General features: G+C 41.2%; 1 protein-coding gene across 2 annotated transcripts in view; it reads left to right on the top strand.

Moving 5' to 3' along the window:
• The window catches only part of LOC141019338 (thyroid hormone receptor alpha), a 28,731-nt gene extending 12,595 nt beyond the window's left edge, over nucleotides 1-16,136 (top strand). Inside the window, exons 2-8 of one of the 2 annotated variants that reach the window (XM_073494226.1) lie at nucleotides 611-672; nucleotides 2,205-2,305; nucleotides 5,467-5,614; nucleotides 7,712-7,917; nucleotides 10,336-10,482; nucleotides 12,678-12,936; nucleotides 14,975-16,136. In XM_073494226.1, the coding sequence (XP_073350327.1) occupies nucleotides 611-672; nucleotides 2,205-2,305; nucleotides 5,467-5,614; nucleotides 7,712-7,917; nucleotides 10,336-10,482; nucleotides 12,678-12,936; nucleotides 14,975-15,225 (1,174 nt within the window). In that variant the 3' untranslated portion in view covers nucleotides 15,226-16,136. Of the gene's footprint in view, nucleotides 1-610; nucleotides 673-2,183; nucleotides 2,306-5,466; nucleotides 5,615-7,711; nucleotides 7,918-10,335; nucleotides 10,483-12,677; nucleotides 12,937-14,974 lie in introns of both variants that reach the window. The other variant, XM_073494225.1, reaches the window with a different exon arrangement.
• Nucleotides 16,137-17,314: the final 1,178 nt, after the last annotated feature.

The following is a 17,314-nucleotide window of genomic DNA, read 5'->3' as shown; positions in this document are numbered from 1 at the left end:
GTCTTTGGTATGACTGGAAAAGTACAGGCTCCCTCTTCAAATCAAGAGAGCCGTTTGTTATTTAGCTCAACAGCTTTTTTTAAGTCACTCATGTGAGGATATTCATGATTATCCCAATAACACAAATTCACCACAATCATTTTTTTCTGTTTTTATCATGATCCGTGATAAACATTCACTAGTTTCAACTGAAACGTCTCAGTTGGGTTTTGGGCTGCGGGTTGGACATAACTAGCACTTTGAAGATGTCACTTTGGGCTTTATCTCTACTATTTTCTAACATTTTATAGCCAGTTGATTAATTGAAAAAGCAACAGATTAATGAACGATGAAACCGATAACTTAAATGTTCACAAGATAAATTATTGCAAACAAAGCTCTCATAAAACATTAACTGTGAAAGTCATCAAGCAAAAAGGCCAAAGGTTTCTTGCTTCTAGTTTCTTACATGTGAGGATTCGCACATTAAGCAAATGACATGTAAGTATCTTTGACTGTTTGGTCCGGTCGAATGAACAAGCTATAATGTTAAGACCACCTTTGGTTCTAAGACTTTTCACCATTTAACATTGTTCTCTCTTTTCTTCCTCCCCCATCTTCTTCCTCCCAGGTGGCCAAATGTGCCGAAGAGAAAGAGCAAGAATGGGCAGTGTTCGGTGAAGAGTATGTCTGGTAAGGATCTGTCATCTCCTCCTTCACCTCCTCGTTACGTTTTCACCTCCAAACGAGCGAGCGAACTCAATTCAGAGCAGGTTTCTTTTAAGACGCTCATTCTTTTGATGTGCCGGTTGATTCAGTCAGTGTTCAGTGTGCACATCATTTCATAGCCGGCTCTCCTGAGCTCTGAATGGTTTCCTCTGTGTCATTACTATGATAATCTCCTTCTCATCATGTTATATTTATATTCTTTTCCTTCGGAGGCCTTGTTGAACACAAATTCGCTCACCTAGGTGACCAAATACTAGGCTTAAGAGATTTGTTTGGGTAGAGCTGTAGACAGAGCTCTTAAGGTACCAGACTGCATGCTTAATCAAAGGTGAAAAAAATCATTGCCTAATTGTCAGCCAAAAATAAGTGTTTTGTTCCCTTTTCACAGGTTTAGTCCTGTAATTCTGAGATGAGTCAACCTAGGAGTAATAAAGTTCTTCCCTATAAGTGAAGAATAAGACTATACTGTAAACATAGTTTCAGCTCATGGCCGGATTTTATTGATACCTCTTCAATTTCTCGTAATAGATTAAATAAGAATGTGTTATTTGGTGCACCTCAATAATGTGCTGGTTTACTTAAATTAAGAAGTTTTTTCTGGTATGTTTCTATTTAATTATCTTGCAAATACCCCTCATTGGCCTCAGTAATACGAGAAGAGCCGCTCAATAAATCCCTTCCACTGGTGTGCTCTTAGCACTTTCGCTTTCTCGAAGCCTCTCAGCATGCGTGTGTTCGTGCGACTGCGAGCAACTGTGACATGGTGCGGGGTCATGTGGGTGTCAAGGTATGTGTAGAGGTGGAGGGGGATGCCTGGGCCTTTCAATGAAAGTGTGCAAATGTATGTATGTGCTCTAAAAAAAAAAACTCTACGGTTAGCAGTCTGAGGAGAAAGTCCTGTCTAAGCACTCCCAGATGACCTCTACAGTCCTCGTACAAACAACGTAATAGTAAAGAGGTTTGAGTTCTAAAGAAAATAAGATTATCTACTGTTCATATTGTGAGTGTTGGTTAAAGGGAGCAAGGAGCAGAGGGAAACTTTTCATCTAAATCAAAAGTCAAGATGAAAAGCATATTTTATGAATTGCGGGAATGTGACTGTAAAGCTGATAAGCCTGTGTGATTTCAGGTCTCTGTTTGCAGGAAAGCCTGCCAGTGTTTTATACTGTATGCTCCATCCTGTACCACAGTCTCTTGGGGCCCTATGCACTGGAGCTTCTTTGAGGCCCCTGTGATAACACTCAGCCCCCTCCTCCCTCTCCTCCTCCACTCCTCTGTCCCTTCATCTTTTCCTCCCTTCCCTCGTCACCACCACGCTTCTTCTCTCCCCCTCCCCCCATCCCTCAAAATCATCCCCTCACCTCCTCATCCTCCACCCCACCTCACCTACCTCCCTTGTACTCATTGATCACACTTGTCTCATTCCATCCTGTCTTCCTTTTCAACCTCCTCCTCCTCCTCCTCCTCTCCTATAGCTCTTAGTGTCTCTGTTCCAGGGTACATCCCCAGCTACCTGGAGAAGGATGAGCCATGTGTGGTGTGCGGGGATAAAGCGACTGGCTACCACTACCGCTGCATCACATGTGAGGGTTGCAAGGTACGGTAGAAAATCTCCTCCTTAATAAATGATCATTGACCCAAGAGAGCAGAGCCAATGGGAGCTGAACTGACTGTTCATTAAACCCCTCAATGGAACAAGTGGTCGTCTCATCATAGATTAGCAACCATTGTAGGCACAGCAGGCTTATCAAGCCCTGCAGCGCTCCTCATGTTGAAGCAGTGTGCATGGGGCTGTAGTTAGAGCGATACTCCATTAAAAAGTGGAGACTGTTTTTAACCAATTTCTGAAGCTCCTGTTTGTTTACTTATAAGCTAGCTAGCTACAACTGACCTGGCCAGACATGATTTTTGGTCATGTAGATCTCTTATCATTAAAGGCCCTATCGTCTGAATAATGTGGCTCCAGCTCAAAATAACTGCTGGCATGAGAAGTAATTTGGAATTACATCCTTGACATTTTGATTTATTCTGCTGTCACAGTACCACTCTTTGAGCCTTGAGGCTAGCCGTCACTGGTAGAATCATCCAAAGCATTTTTCTCACAAAACAGTCATCAGTCAGCTGTCACACAACAATATTCTCTTATCTGTTCAAGCTCCATGTCAAGTGTTTAAGCACAATATAGTCAAAGCTGAAGAGAAATGTGAACAGTCTTAAAAGGCTTTGTCAAACCCATGAAGCGGCATGTATAGCTGACTAGGCATGTGCAGTGGTGGTGCTGAAGATCTGAAGAATACTGGACATCTGACTGAAAAGCTGGCTGGACATGACCCGGAGCAAGTTTTTAATATGTGGAGCTCAGAGGACGCAGCCCTTTGTGTCCACTTGAATTAAATGTGTTGGTTTGGATATTTAATCAGGTAGTTCACTGACGTGTCTGAGTCCATCTCTCTACATTTTCTGACTTCCCCAGCCTGTCTGTGTAACTCAGCCCCAAAGTGTGACTCATACGATGTCGAGTCGTATGAGTCAAACTTTCATAAATAATTTTAAAAAGGGAGCTCAGTGATTCCCTTAAACAGCTGGCCACTATATTATTTAGTAACTGTGATTCAAACGGAAATAAATTGTTAATTTCATCAGCCATAGATTAATACACATTTGGTGCCATAGAATATATGTGGGTTGGAATCAAAATAGACCACAATTCATACCAGCATTGTGTAATAGTTCATGTATGTGTATGTTCCCCTGTCCAGAACTGATATGCAGACAGCTGTGTTTCATGCTGTTTAGTAGCCAGCTGTTAAACTAAGAGTTTGACGTTTTGAGAAATATGCTTAGGTATGTGCTCTCTGGCAGAAAGTAAGCTGAGAGGATGGATGCCACTCTCATAACTGTCTTTAAAATATAAGGCCTGAGCCAGCACCCAGAGAGCTTAGCTTAGCACAAATACTCAGATCTGAGCAGCTGGCAGTCAAGCAGCAGAGACTCCAGGAAATTATTGATCCGAGCCAAGAAATCTGCTTTCTGAACAGATTTCAAGCATCTATAAGCTAATTTTACTGCAGTGCTTTAAAGATGTGATCTGAAGAAAACGGTGGCCCAGAAGTTGAGAAAACGTACTCGGTTCTCTAAAAATCAGTGGTATGTTTTTATCATTGTTGGCAGGGATGTTAAGTGAGCTAAAATTAATTCCCATAGACTGGGTGGCGACCCACATGTGGGTTGCAGAAGATTTTATTGGGTCACCAATTAAACTTTTCCATAATCGTTTATTAAAGATTTATATCTGCGGTACAAACATGGAAAATGCTTAATTTGTCACACAGAGAGGTCACGGGGGGAGAGATAAATCACGGAACGCATCAAAAATCCTCTGTGCACACTGGACAACCAAACAAAACTGAAACTTTCATCAGAAACAGCTTTATTTATTCACTTTAATTATAGCATTCACAATAATCATGAGTATCAGTAGCAGGGATGCGCCGAAACAGCTGTTTGCAGCAATCTCTGTTTTGTTCAATCTCCTCCGCTCCGTTTCAGTACTGTGGACAGCATTGCACCTGCACAAACACACACACACACACACACACACACACACACACACACACACACACATTTAACCACACTCATTTCACCATTTCACAGCACAATAACCCACTAACTTAATAATCATATGCCACATTTTTTAGACACCAAAAACTATGAAACCAACTGCCAACAAAGCTAATGTGACATTGACACAACTCACAGCTTCAGGCATTCACTGTGCGACCTGACCGCTCCCTCAAACTTTAATGGTAATTAAAAGAAGGAAGTAGAAGTATTTAAAATGTGTATAGTTTAACTGAGTGGAAATTAAAAGACAAACCTGTTTTCAGTGACACATGCATAAAGCTATAGTTAATCTAAGGTGATTCGAAAACGGAAGTAAAAATGGTCAGGAGCATCGTGCACAGATGAGCTCTGTAGGGTCACTGGTTTGTCATTTTTTAGAAAGTAGGTCACCAGAAAGTAAAAGTTTTGGGAAAAACTGGGCTAAAAAAATGCTAAAAAAAACTGGAGTCTTAAAAAAGAGCTTTGGACCAGAATGGGCCGAAGCTAGCTGGTTAATGTCAGTAGATATCTCTGCAGCAGCATATGTACACATCATAATGTCAAAACCACTTCACTTTCTTCATTTTTGGACTTTTCTAACTACAATTCTTACATATTGCCCATTTAAAAGAAATAAACTTTGTTCCCAAATAAGGTTTAATTGTGAAGTTACAATATTATGATAAATGAAGCTGCTTTTTGGCTTAGGGAGTGACCAGTCAGTTTTGATATGACTGGAATTTCACTTCTCTACCTGCCACCCTGATATTTCTCTGCTTCAAATCATGTTTTATGTAAACCACAGTGGGATTCTAATCAAACTGTTCCCTGACTGTCTTGTACAAAGCTCTTACTGAGAGACATTCAGTCTGCCATCACTTCATTACTTAGCCATTCTTGGCAAGCAAGATCCTGTCATGCAATCATCAGCCTGCCATGTGATATGACCCATTTAATGCACTTGTTTTATGCTAATTAAGACACAAGAACATTTAATTGGTGGATTTAATTTTGAGGTTATGGAGTTGCGTGTCTCTCTCAATAACTGAATGCTCTTTCTGTCTCTGTTCCACTTTTGCTCCCTTTTTTTCTCTTCGTTTTACTGCCCCTCTCTTTGTCTTTTTTTTCTCATCCTGTTTCCCTTCCTCTCCGCAGGGCTTCTTCCGCAGGACTATCCAGAAGAACCTGCATCCAGCTTACTCTTGTAAATATGAAGGCTGCTGCATCATCGACAAGATCACCCGCAACCAGTGCCAGCTGTGCCGCTTTAAGAAGTGCATCTCAGTGGGCATGGCGATGGACTGTGAGTTATTATAAGCTCGTGTATTCTTAGTATTCTTATCATCAAAGTGTTTGCAAATAGATCCATGAGGCTGAGGCTGCTACTTTCACTGTGTAACTGTAGAAAATGTATTCAAAGCACAGAGCAGAGAGAAATATTTTCAGCCATTTCAGGGACAGGGATCCATGGATGGCCTGTCCACCGCTCTGCTCCAGACATAAATGATCACTGACAGATACTGGATGGATTGGCATGAGATTTGATACTTGGATCCATGTGTCCCACATTTGTATTCACATGTACACACACAGATTTCTGGTCCACCTTGTGGTCTAACTGCTTAAGGAGTAAAATAACATAGTACACACACACACACACACACACACACACACACACACACACATACTGAACTGATCATGTAATTTCACCTAGTGGAGGATACTAATTGAGCGATAGAGCCGCACCTGTGGATAAAGGAAATGGTTTCTGCTTATCAGTTGAACCTGATGAAGAATATGATGTATACAGATAGTAACATGACATACAGTATAATACAACAAACTACATATGTCTTAAGTAAGAGTTTGGTGATGTGGCTGAAGCTCTATTCAGTACTGTTGCACCACTGTGATACTGCTTAGCACCATACACACAACAGTGTGTTCTGACATTTGTACAGTAATGATTGTTAAGGAATACAAGACAGAAACCTTGGGTTTTATTAAATTTATTCTGTTCCAACTCCACCAACACAAATAACAGCTCTCCACAAAGCAGAGTCCTTAGAATTCAGTGTTGCATCTGACATTTTGCTTTGCTTTCTTTCAATATTTCACTGGATGTTTTGAATGTCATCCAGCTTAGTTCTAATAAGGTTGAATACCTAGTAACATTTCTTTCAGAATTATCTGCTCCTCTTTGGTCGTATTTTGATCAAATTCAGAGAGAGTCACATGTGTAGTCCACGTTCCTGCAAGAAATGTGAGGTTCAAGTGATACATTTTTCAGCAATGTTAACTATCTGTTATCTATTGCGCCTTGGTGGAGGTATGCGCTCTACTGAGTGTCCTTGTGATTGTCAGAGTAAGCATATAAGCATGCTGATGTTAGAATTTAGCTCAAAGCCCCACTGTCTTTAAGCAAACCCTCACAAAGCTAGCATGGCTTGTTCATCAACAACTAGAGGATGGTGGCCCTGGCACCTCATTTTATGTGGCCCATGAGTGATTGCAAAGAATAAACTTTGCATAATACAATTCTATTCTGCGTTACTGAACTACATTGTCTATATGCTGATGAAGGTTCTCAGTCATCCAGGTCATGGTAATTTTAAGTGCTATTTCAGTTTCTTGAAGACGTTTCACCTCTCATCCAAGAGTTCTCTCCCCGGACAGCTTAACAACCATTCACACCTGGGCTCATCTAGCCCCAGCAACCCACATGAAGGCCGGTTTGACCAACGACCCACAAGTGGCCCTAACGACTCTGAAACTCAGAGCTCACACGTGTCCTTAACGACTCTGTAAGGACACTCCCACACAGACGTTAAAAGCCTGCAACACCCCTCCAGTTAGTTAGAACTGAAGAAGCCTCTTGGATGAGAGGTGAAACGTCTTTAAGAAACTGAAACACGTCCACTTGCCTATGATATAGCACAATTACATTGTCCATGAACTACATTTCCCAGAATACATTCTGATTTTGGTGTCCCTGCACTGAAGGCATCTAGATGCTAGACATCAGTATACGCTAAATAATGTCTCAGTATCATATGTCCATTTACAACAGGTACTCTGAGTGGTTGTAGCTATAATGTTAACAGTAACAGCCAAGCAAAATGTCCACAGAGTTGGAAGCACGGCTTTAGACTCTTAGCATGGCTTTTGTTTTTGCAACATTTTCAGCAACAAGAGACAAATGGAGACAAAAACACAACGACACAAACTCACTGACAAACTAGAGCCTTTTAATTTCCCTCAGCAAAGAGAAAGCAAAAACAGATACACAACCAGAAAGAAAGAAAGAACATTTTACAGTTTATTTTGAAGACCTGCTAGCCTCAGCTGTAGCCTCACTGCATTAACTCGCCTGACTGTTCTGTTCCATCGCGCCTATCAGTGGTGTTGGACGAGTCAAAGCGTGTGGCCAAGCGGCGTCTGATCGAGGAGAATCGACAGAGGAGGAAGAGGGAGGAGATGGTGCGGACGCTGCAGACGAGGCCGGAGCCGAACACTGCAGAGTGGGAGCTGATCAGGATGGTAACCGAGGCCCACCGGCACACCAACGCCCAGGGCTCCAGCTGGAAACAGAAGCGCAAGTTCCTGGTAAGCTTTTTGTTTTGAGCAGACAGAGCAATGAATTGAAATGCTTCTAATGTTTGAAAAAACTACTGGGAGGTAGTTATTGTGGTTTGGCCTACTGATTTGGTCCACTCAGCAACTTGGTCAACAATTGCAGCAGCACATGGAGTCACATAGCCCACTGAGTCTATCAAGGTACTTTGGATTTTAAGCCCTTAATGCCTGATTGCCATCGTAGCTGGACATATGACGATTCATTGTGGCCGACTGATTCTAATTCTTCTCATATCCCTTTGACATCTCAAATAAACATCCGTATATCTGCTCGGAAATAGAAAGAAAGGCATTCCTTGTAAGAGCAGAACTTTATATCATGTGTTTTCTTTACTATCAGCATTCCAGTGATCTGTACATCCATGAGTACACTGCAAACAGGAACTGCTAATAGCTAAATCGGCTTAATTCTGGTGCTGCCTGTTTACCAAAATGTAAAAAAATAAAGGCAATAAACAAAAGGGCTTTAGTTTTAGCCCACACAGTGTGACCTAGAGCATGACTATCCCCAAAATATTAACTTTTTTCATGGTAGATGAGAATGATTCTCTTCTTTTCTTCGAGGGGAGGCCCACAGTGTGACTTCCAAAACTCAGGCCGACTTTTTATCATGCTAACACACCAGAAACTAAAGCACTGGGGTGTAAAAAACACACAGCAGGCTCAACTCCCTGCTCTCTTTTTAGCTCCTGCAAAAATGTCCTCTCCCCTATTCCATGAAAGCTTACAATAAATCATATCTTATCAATTATGTCATATTTTCATTAATGGGTATTTAAATCAGGATACTCTGTGGCATAATCATACTCGTTGAGTCCGTCAAAGTAGTTTATTTTTTCTTTTATCTGGCTCATAAATCCCAACTGTTCCTCCAGCAGTGTGTTTAAAGTTGTTAAAATCAAAATCAGAAAGCGACTTTGTTTCATTTCCAAAAAAAAGAAATGTTTTGACAGCATGCCTTTTCATCAGCAACTCGCTCCCCGCCGTCCTACAGTATGCGATCGGTGGCACGTGCATGATGCATGTGTCTACAGCGCCAATGGTTACCTCAAGGCAAAGGTCAGATGACAGTTACCAGGCAACCGTTCCATAAAGGCAAAGACAGGCTTATTGTCAAATACTATTTTTGAAGGCCTGGCCCTGCTGAAAAACTACACAGTGGGGCAGCTTGTCCAAGGTGAACAAGAGAACAGAAGAATGCCCAAAAAGAAAATAACAGATTCAGTATTTGGGAACACAGCAGGCGAAGCCAATCAGAGCGGAGTCTGTCTGTTGTTACAGCAACTTCACTGCTTCGTACTTTGGATTAGCGATCTTACATACGATAAATTCAGCCACTCAAAACAGATGTGAACGTCATCCAGAAACAGCTGGAAGGTTGATATTTCAAATCTACCAACTGTTTATATTATATCAGCCTTTAAAAATCCACACCAACAGTAGCTCCTCTCTCCCACAGAAAACACTGCTCCTGAAACGCCCCGTCAGTAGTCCTGCCTCTTATTCTGTGACTTTGTGACATCACACTACGTCACCGTGTCACATATTTGCATAATTCATGCCTAGCTGCTAGTTAAGCACATAAGAACCAACTTAACACAGCGGCTGTGTTGTTGTTAAAGATGCTGGGTCAGGCATTTATGAGCTGACCAATCAGAGGAGACTGAGTATTTGGGAGGGGGCCCTTAAAGAGACGGGAGCTAAAACAGAGCATTTCAGACAGCGCTGCATTACTGGACAGAATGAGAAGCTCTACCTCTTCTAGTAGTAACCCAAATTAAAATGATCTACCTGAATATGAGCACGACATGCCACCTTTAATATTTCATTAGGTTTCATCCTAACATCCTGCTGATGACCCCCAAGATATTCTCTAGTCATTAATAAAGTATCCCTGATGATGCGTTGCCTGAAGCTGTTTCCTGTCTGTTAAAGCACTCAAGATCCCGTGTTATCAAAACAGGATAGGGATTGGCTGTGTGACTATCTGCGCTACCTTCCAGTCTGTTAGATAACGTCTTACCTCAGCGCTCCCTGGTGCCAAATCCACTGTAGCACAGATAAGCTGCTCTAATTGGAGGATGCCAACTGCCTTTCAATTAGACAGAGGATGATCTGCATGTGTTTCTGATCACACAAGTACATTAAGCTGGTACATGCAAGGCTAAAAATGCATCACAACAATATTTAAATCAATGAACTATGTGTCTTCCTGTCTTTATTCATACTGATAGTTATATAGTATGCTATTATCACTACAGACTCTAACTCACAAGACATCTGACCTTTTGAATAGAGTCTTCTTCAGCAAACTGTTATAATATTATCATTTCCTTCTGACATTTTAGTCTGAAAGGTTCCCTCACATATATGATGTCTTGTCTCCAGTCGGATGATATCGGCCAGGGTCCAGTGGTGCCCACCTCCGACGGAGATAAGGTGGACCTGGAAGCCTTCAGCGAGTTCACCAAGATCATGACTCCTGCGATCACACGTGTCGTCGACTTCGCCAAGAAATTGCCCATGTTCTCGGAGGTAGGTTCAGCGGGTGGTGTGTGTTTAAATCTGTTCTCACACTCAAACATATCTGTGGGTTTCTGTCTATCATCAGCCTCAGTACAGTGATATAAAAACACTTGTGGATGCTTTCATCCAGAGTGCCTCACAGTGTCATGACTGCTTACATTTTTGGCATGGGTGGTCTTTGAAGGCACTCAGTCCTAAAGCTGGCTTTGCTGTTCCTTACATTTAAATCACACTGTCTCCTCTGCACTGTAGCAGTTAATTCATTAAGGACCTACCAAATCTGAAAAAATTTATCAAATGACCACTCGCTAAACCTCTACCCTGATTGTCCAGTCCTACCTATGTCAGAGCAGTGTGCAGAGGGGTGCAGTAAGAGCGATAAGGTTTCTGGATGGTGGCATCCTTCCCGAAACCACAAGAGAAAAGTATGAGGACGATATTAAACGGTGTGTTTTCTCTAACATTAGCATGCCTGGCTAACTAACTTACCGCAGTAGCCTTACCTAGTGTTACTTCCAGGGAAAGGAGCACATCATAAACTCATTTGCTGCACAGGTCAAGTTAAAAAAACAAACTCCCTGTTAATTATTGGTGCATCCAATTTGTAGTATTTCCTGTTAGTGTGGAAGCTAATCCTGGATGCTACTATATCACAGTGTAGAGTAATACTAACAGCTCTGTCCTGCTTTTCAATAGCCTCTGTCTTGCTTGTCCTGCTATGTAAGCTAACAAGTAATTTTCCATTTATTATACAGTACATGGTGAGGATGTAAATAAAAGACAGAACGTAGTCAGCAGCTTGGGTAGAACAGGTTGTGCCTTTGAACACAGCCTCTTTTTGAAGTTTCACTGACATGTAATTGCTTCTCCTCATTAACTCTAGACCCGTCTCATGAACACTGTTAACCCACTAACGCGCTTATTAACTGTAATGAGGTCTGCTGATTGAGAACTTCCCCTATCTGCAGCCTTTGTCATGCTGCCTGTCATCCTCCCACCTCTCTGTCGCTCTTGAGGATGTGATGACTCACCACTCTCTGATTTCACTCTGCTCTCAACAGAAATGATATGCGTGAGAGTTTGAGTGTCCTTGCCTGAGTTCCACCTTACTGAGCACGGTCGTCATGTATATTGTAGGGGCCTCCCGGTTACATAATGTTTGGCAGCGGATTTGTTTGCGAAAAGAAAACGATAGCCCTTCTCTGCAAGGAAGCACTCCAAGATAATTATTATCAGGGTTGAAGAAAAGCTATGACATAGCATTTTACAGTGCATTTCAAAGGTTGATTCTGACAAATCCATACAGTCCATCAGTGAAAATAAATATTAAAAAAGAAGCCAAAGTACCTTTCTCCAGCATATGTAAATAAATAAATAAAATACATTTCCATCATATATAATATAAGCCATTAACAGGTAAAGTAAAATAACATAGATCATCTTGTTACAAATCAGTGTTCTGCTGGAAACCTTGGGTCCTAGCGTTCATGTGGCTGACACACACCACCCACCAAAACACTGTTGCCCCCGAATAGGACAGTGAGCCATGCCACACTGTAAAAACTGCTCAGGAACGTCCGAAGGAACCTGACAAAGAGCCCAAGACACTGATCCCCCAAATTCTCCATATTCCAACTTGTCAGAACAAGTCAGATCCACAGAGGCCCAACCCCCCAACACACAGGACCTGCCTTGACGGGTCAGAGCTTTTTTGGTGGCACAAGGGGAACCTGCACAATATAATGCAAGTGCAAGCTACATTGATTTTTTTTTTTTTTTATTCATTTCTTAAAATTTGGCCACTTGGGGGCAGGCCAGCCAGTTGTAAATGCAACATTAACATAATATCCCTTATAAAGTTGTTATTGCTAACAAGTTAGCAAACACAGTGTATTTACACATCCAGCAACATTAGCATCTTTTATCTGGGAGCTGTAACACTCTAACCCTAACCTTAAACACTTGTTATATTGTTATATTGTAATATGTTGCCAGCCATTACAATAACTGTGTTGGTTCATACATTCATTCTTACAACACAAACAATTCTGTACTCATCTAGAATACTTCAGAGTTTGTGTTGAATCTAAACGTCTTTTATAAGCCATAATTATAAGAACAGTTTTCATATTATTGTGGCCATTTAGATTGAAACTCTTACATTCATAAAATTTCCTGTCATATCATTCCTTGATGTTTTGCAGCTGCCTTGTGAAGACCAGATCATCTTGCTGAAGGGCTGCTGCATGGAGATCATGTCGCTGCGGGCCGCCGTACGCTACGATCCGGAAAGCGAGACGCTGACACTAAACGGCGAGATGGCTGTGAAACGTGAGCAGCTGAAGAACGGCGGGTTGGGCGTGGTGTCGGACGCCATCTTTGATTTGGGCAAGAGCCTGGCTCAGTTCAACCTGGATGACTCGGAGGTGGCTCTGATGCAGGCTGTGCTGCTCATGAGCTCAGGTGAGGAATAAGTAACGTTGGTGCATGTACACACTTTAAATTCTAAGTGCTGTATTGTCGGCAACTGGACTTGTTTCAAAAGAAGAAGAAGAAGAAGTTTCACTTCTCATCCAAGAGCTTCTTCAGTTCTAACTAACTGGAGGGGAGCTGCAGGCTTTTAAACTCTGTGTGGGAGTGTCCTTACAGAGTCGTTAAGGACACGTGTGGGCTCTGAGTTTCAGAGTCCCGTTAGAATTACCACGACCTGGATGACTGAGAACCTTCATCAACATACACACTTTAAAGTGTACAGATGTGTGATCTTAATATTTAAACTAAGTTTACATCTTCACACTCCTCGACTACTTCTGCTGTTGTTACAGACGGAGTAGTTTTAGATGTAGTGTTTTGTTGTTCTGATTCTCACCTGCCTTCTGTTGCAATGACCAGAGTTTTCATCTCAAAATAAAAGATTCTGGTAAAAACAGAATTAAATATTTAATAACTGGCACATTAATAATACAAGGAGTGAAGGCTTTGCTGCTTCTGAGCTCAGATCATTTAACTGGTTCATAGATTTCACTTTTTAGCTTTTCACTTCAAAACAAGACACTGACATCGTTACTTCTGTAAGAACAAGGAGTCGTGTCTCTCGCTACATCAAAGGAAAGCGTCACCAGTTTCACACACCCAGATGATTGGACTAGTCATTTTGAGTTCATCGCTCTCTCTTTTTTGTGAAAGAACTTTGTCAAGTCTCAGAAAATAACTATAGTTATATATTAGGTAATTATACATAGTTATATAATTAGTTATATAAGTATCACATCAACTTTCAGTCTACTTTGAAAGTTGTTAAAAATTTGGGAATTACCAATACCCACATATCTCGTCATCTCAGCTGAGTTCCCACACCTCCTAAACAATCTGAATAAGAGTAATCTCGTCTGATCTGCCTTCAATCCCATCGCTGACGAGTTTGTAGACAGTCACCGTTTTATGTAAACTGGAGAGAATAGTCTGATGCCTCCTGAGTAATATAGACTCCAGATTTGACATTTAAGAGAAAAATTAATTCCACCGCAAAAAAAGTTACCACATTTTTTTTGCATAAAGTTTAATTATCTCTCTTATCAGTTGGAATAATGCAAGATTTGAGGTCCTATTTGGGTGCATACTATTTTTAGTCTCATCATGGTGGGGTTTCCGTCCTATTGTTGCAGGTCGGGCTCATTGTCACTGCATTAAATGGATCACAGAAACCTCTACCAGCTTTTTGACTGACTGTTACTGCTCTTTACTGGCATGCTGCTGCCAGTATTGTCTGTATATTATTATAAGTTACTCACTCACAGACAGGTTTACCATGGGTCCACTTACAGCTAAGTGTTTCAAAGCTTAACCGCATGAGCATCATGATTTGGATTGTGCCCAATACAGGCATTCGTTAAGGCAATGGCATCAGCTAAATAAAGCCAGATCAATTTAAAAATCAATTTTCCAGATAACCCCATGGCTAAGAGGTTAATATGCTGAATATAATCCAGTTTAGCATAAATTTGAACACCATGAAAATGCAAATGAGTTGGTGAGTTGGTTCATAAATACAGTAGTTGGTTGCACTAGTTCTCTAGTCAGATCCTATTAAACCATTGCAGAAGAACAATGCACAACAAGATGACGTCTGATTGTTTCATGTTGTTTCATTTGAGGAAGGTTACACACAGACCTGTTTTTGTATTGAATACGAGCTTAAAAACAGTTGATAGCGCACTTATGACCTGCATCATCCCCGGGTCCCGTTTGGCTGAACTCCAGCATTTGTTGCATTTGCTTTCTCTCTCCCTCATTTGCTGCCGTCTCTCTTCTCTCTGCCAAACAGTCAGAAAATGCCCAGAAAATGCTATTTTTCATATCTTCTTTTGGCTGTTAGGTGATGTCATCACAAGACTAAAACTTATTCCACTGTTTCGGAAATTTACTTTCTGCTTCAGGATGAGGTGGAAATGTTTCCTGAAAGTAACAAATGTAATTTTTTATCTCTTCCGTATCACCCCAGACCGTTCAGGGCTGACCAGTGTGGAGAAGATCGAGCAGTGCCAAGAGGCTTACCTGCTGGCGTTCGAGCACTACATCAACTACCGCAAGCACAACATTCCCCACTTCTGGCCCAAGCTGCTGATGAAGGTGACGGACCTGCGCATGATCGGAGCTTGCCACGCCAGCCGCTTCCTCCATATGAAGGTGGAGTGTCCTAACGAACTCTTTCCCCCGCTCTTCCTGGAGGTCTTCGAGGATCAGGAAGTGTGACTTATGGAGCGCCTAGTCCCCCTAAAAGAACCCTGGACACAGAAGGAAATAAATGGGGTGGCTTAAGTGGAAGAGGAAGCATGGGGGAAGGACAAGAGGCGAAGAAAGTCTATATTTTTGTTTTTTTCCTTCAGTGGGAACGTGCCCTGTAAATTTATTTTTTTTTTGTCAAACACCCACAAGATCCACCTCCTGCCACCAGCAAACACACCAGAGAAACACACTGACAATCTGGATTTGTGTATTGTCATTTCTTAAAGGTACACACACACACACAAACAGTACAAAGTTGTAAACAGTTAGTTATTCACATATATAAATTCCAGACACACTGCCATGAACGTACAGTACAGAAGACCTTTATGCAAATCTCAGCAATTAACTCCTCTTGCACCTGTTGGACAAACAACTGTACTCTGTTCCTACACTAATGCAAACTGAGGGGCTCCGTCATGTCTCTACTCTCCCCCACAACCACCCCACACCACAGAAACTGTAATATTTTTTATTTTTCTTCGGGACTTGACCATTAGCTTCTCAGACAACCCCCACCCCCCGCCAGACACCCGTCTCCCATGCATCTCCTTAACTGCAATGGCACTCTCTGTCCGCGGGTGCAGCCCACCCCTCAGTCCTCCGAGGCTCTGTGAGTGTTTGTCGGCCTACCTCCCTCACGTACTGACCTCTCTATCTCTCACTGTCTCACGTACACACAGAGACACACACACATGTTGTGAACGTGCACAAAACACACCCCGACACTGTTACCTCATAGCTTATATAATGTATTTCCTCATTTATTATGTGGGTGGTGGTAGTTTATTGAGAAAACATGGAGCCATGCAGTCCTCAGCTACCCATGAACCTGTCTGTTAGTGTTAGGAGAAGTTACAGTGGGAACAATTTGTATGAAGCCCTTATCTATAATGTAATTATTATTTATACATAGAGAGACCTGTGTGACACATAATAATGCATTATAACATTTGCTATTTGCATTATTATGTCTTAAAACTGCAGTCACAACACATTGGTAAGTTTTAATGCATTAAAAGTTGTAATGTGTTATGAACATTTGTCGTTCATCATCGCATCGTGGTGTCCTGAATCAGAATTACAGCAAGATTTTTATCTTGACAACTGTTACATTAATTACAATTAAGGGAATCTCCCCAGAGGATGACTTGTAATGTCTTTTCATCAGGTCAAATTTTCAGAAACGTCGACGCTAATAACATAATAATCATTAGCCTTGGCTGTACTTTGTGTTCCAAACATGTGTTCCAAACATGCTAAACTAAACTAAGATTGTGAGTACAGAAAATAAATAAATATATATTATTATTATTGTTATAGCCTATATATCTATACATATAGGCTATAATCAACATTTCAGCTTTATAGCATATTTCAGCTCATTGGTTTTGTTTTCCATCCTGCAACCAGACTGTTTGGTTTCATAGGAATAAATGGGGTTCTGCCTCCTACGCTGTATCCAGATTTCCTTTAGTAGATCCATGGCATGTCGCATAACAACCACTTCCATTTTTACATGCATCTCTATGGCTATGGATAATTAAAGTGTGATTGCTCGGGATCAGTCGACCCTTACTGTACTTGCTGTAAACAGTGAGGCGTAAGAAAGGCACATTGCCTGCTACAATCATTCAATATGTTTACAGGAAGTACAGTGTCTTTCGTAATACATTAGACCTTTTCATGCTAATTGAGCAGAGACTGGAAAAAATAAGTGTATTGTTATGATACAAAGGTGTATTGTAGCTATAGACTACATGGAAATTGTTTCCACTACTTTATAATACAGTGTTACTTAGGAAACTAAAGAAAATAGTTAGGTAACAAATTTACTTTATTAAAAGAAAACACATTTTAAAATCACAATACATGTAGGTGCAATATGACTTGAAAATACATGTTACTCATTAATACTGACAAGTAATCTACTGTACTTACATACGTATATACATCTATATATATATATATATATATATATATCTAGAATACCTCTCCGACACATACCTCCTGTTTTTGTTACCTCACACACACACACACATTACACACACCCATG

This window comes from Pagrus major, chromosome 23 (genome assembly GCF_040436345.1).
Source record: "Pagrus major chromosome 23, Pma_NU_1.0".
NCBI lineage: Eukaryota > Metazoa > Chordata > Actinopteri > Spariformes > Sparidae > Pagrus > Pagrus major.
Note: the sequence above shows the minus strand (reverse complement) of the source record. Positions and strands in the feature narration are given on the sequence as shown.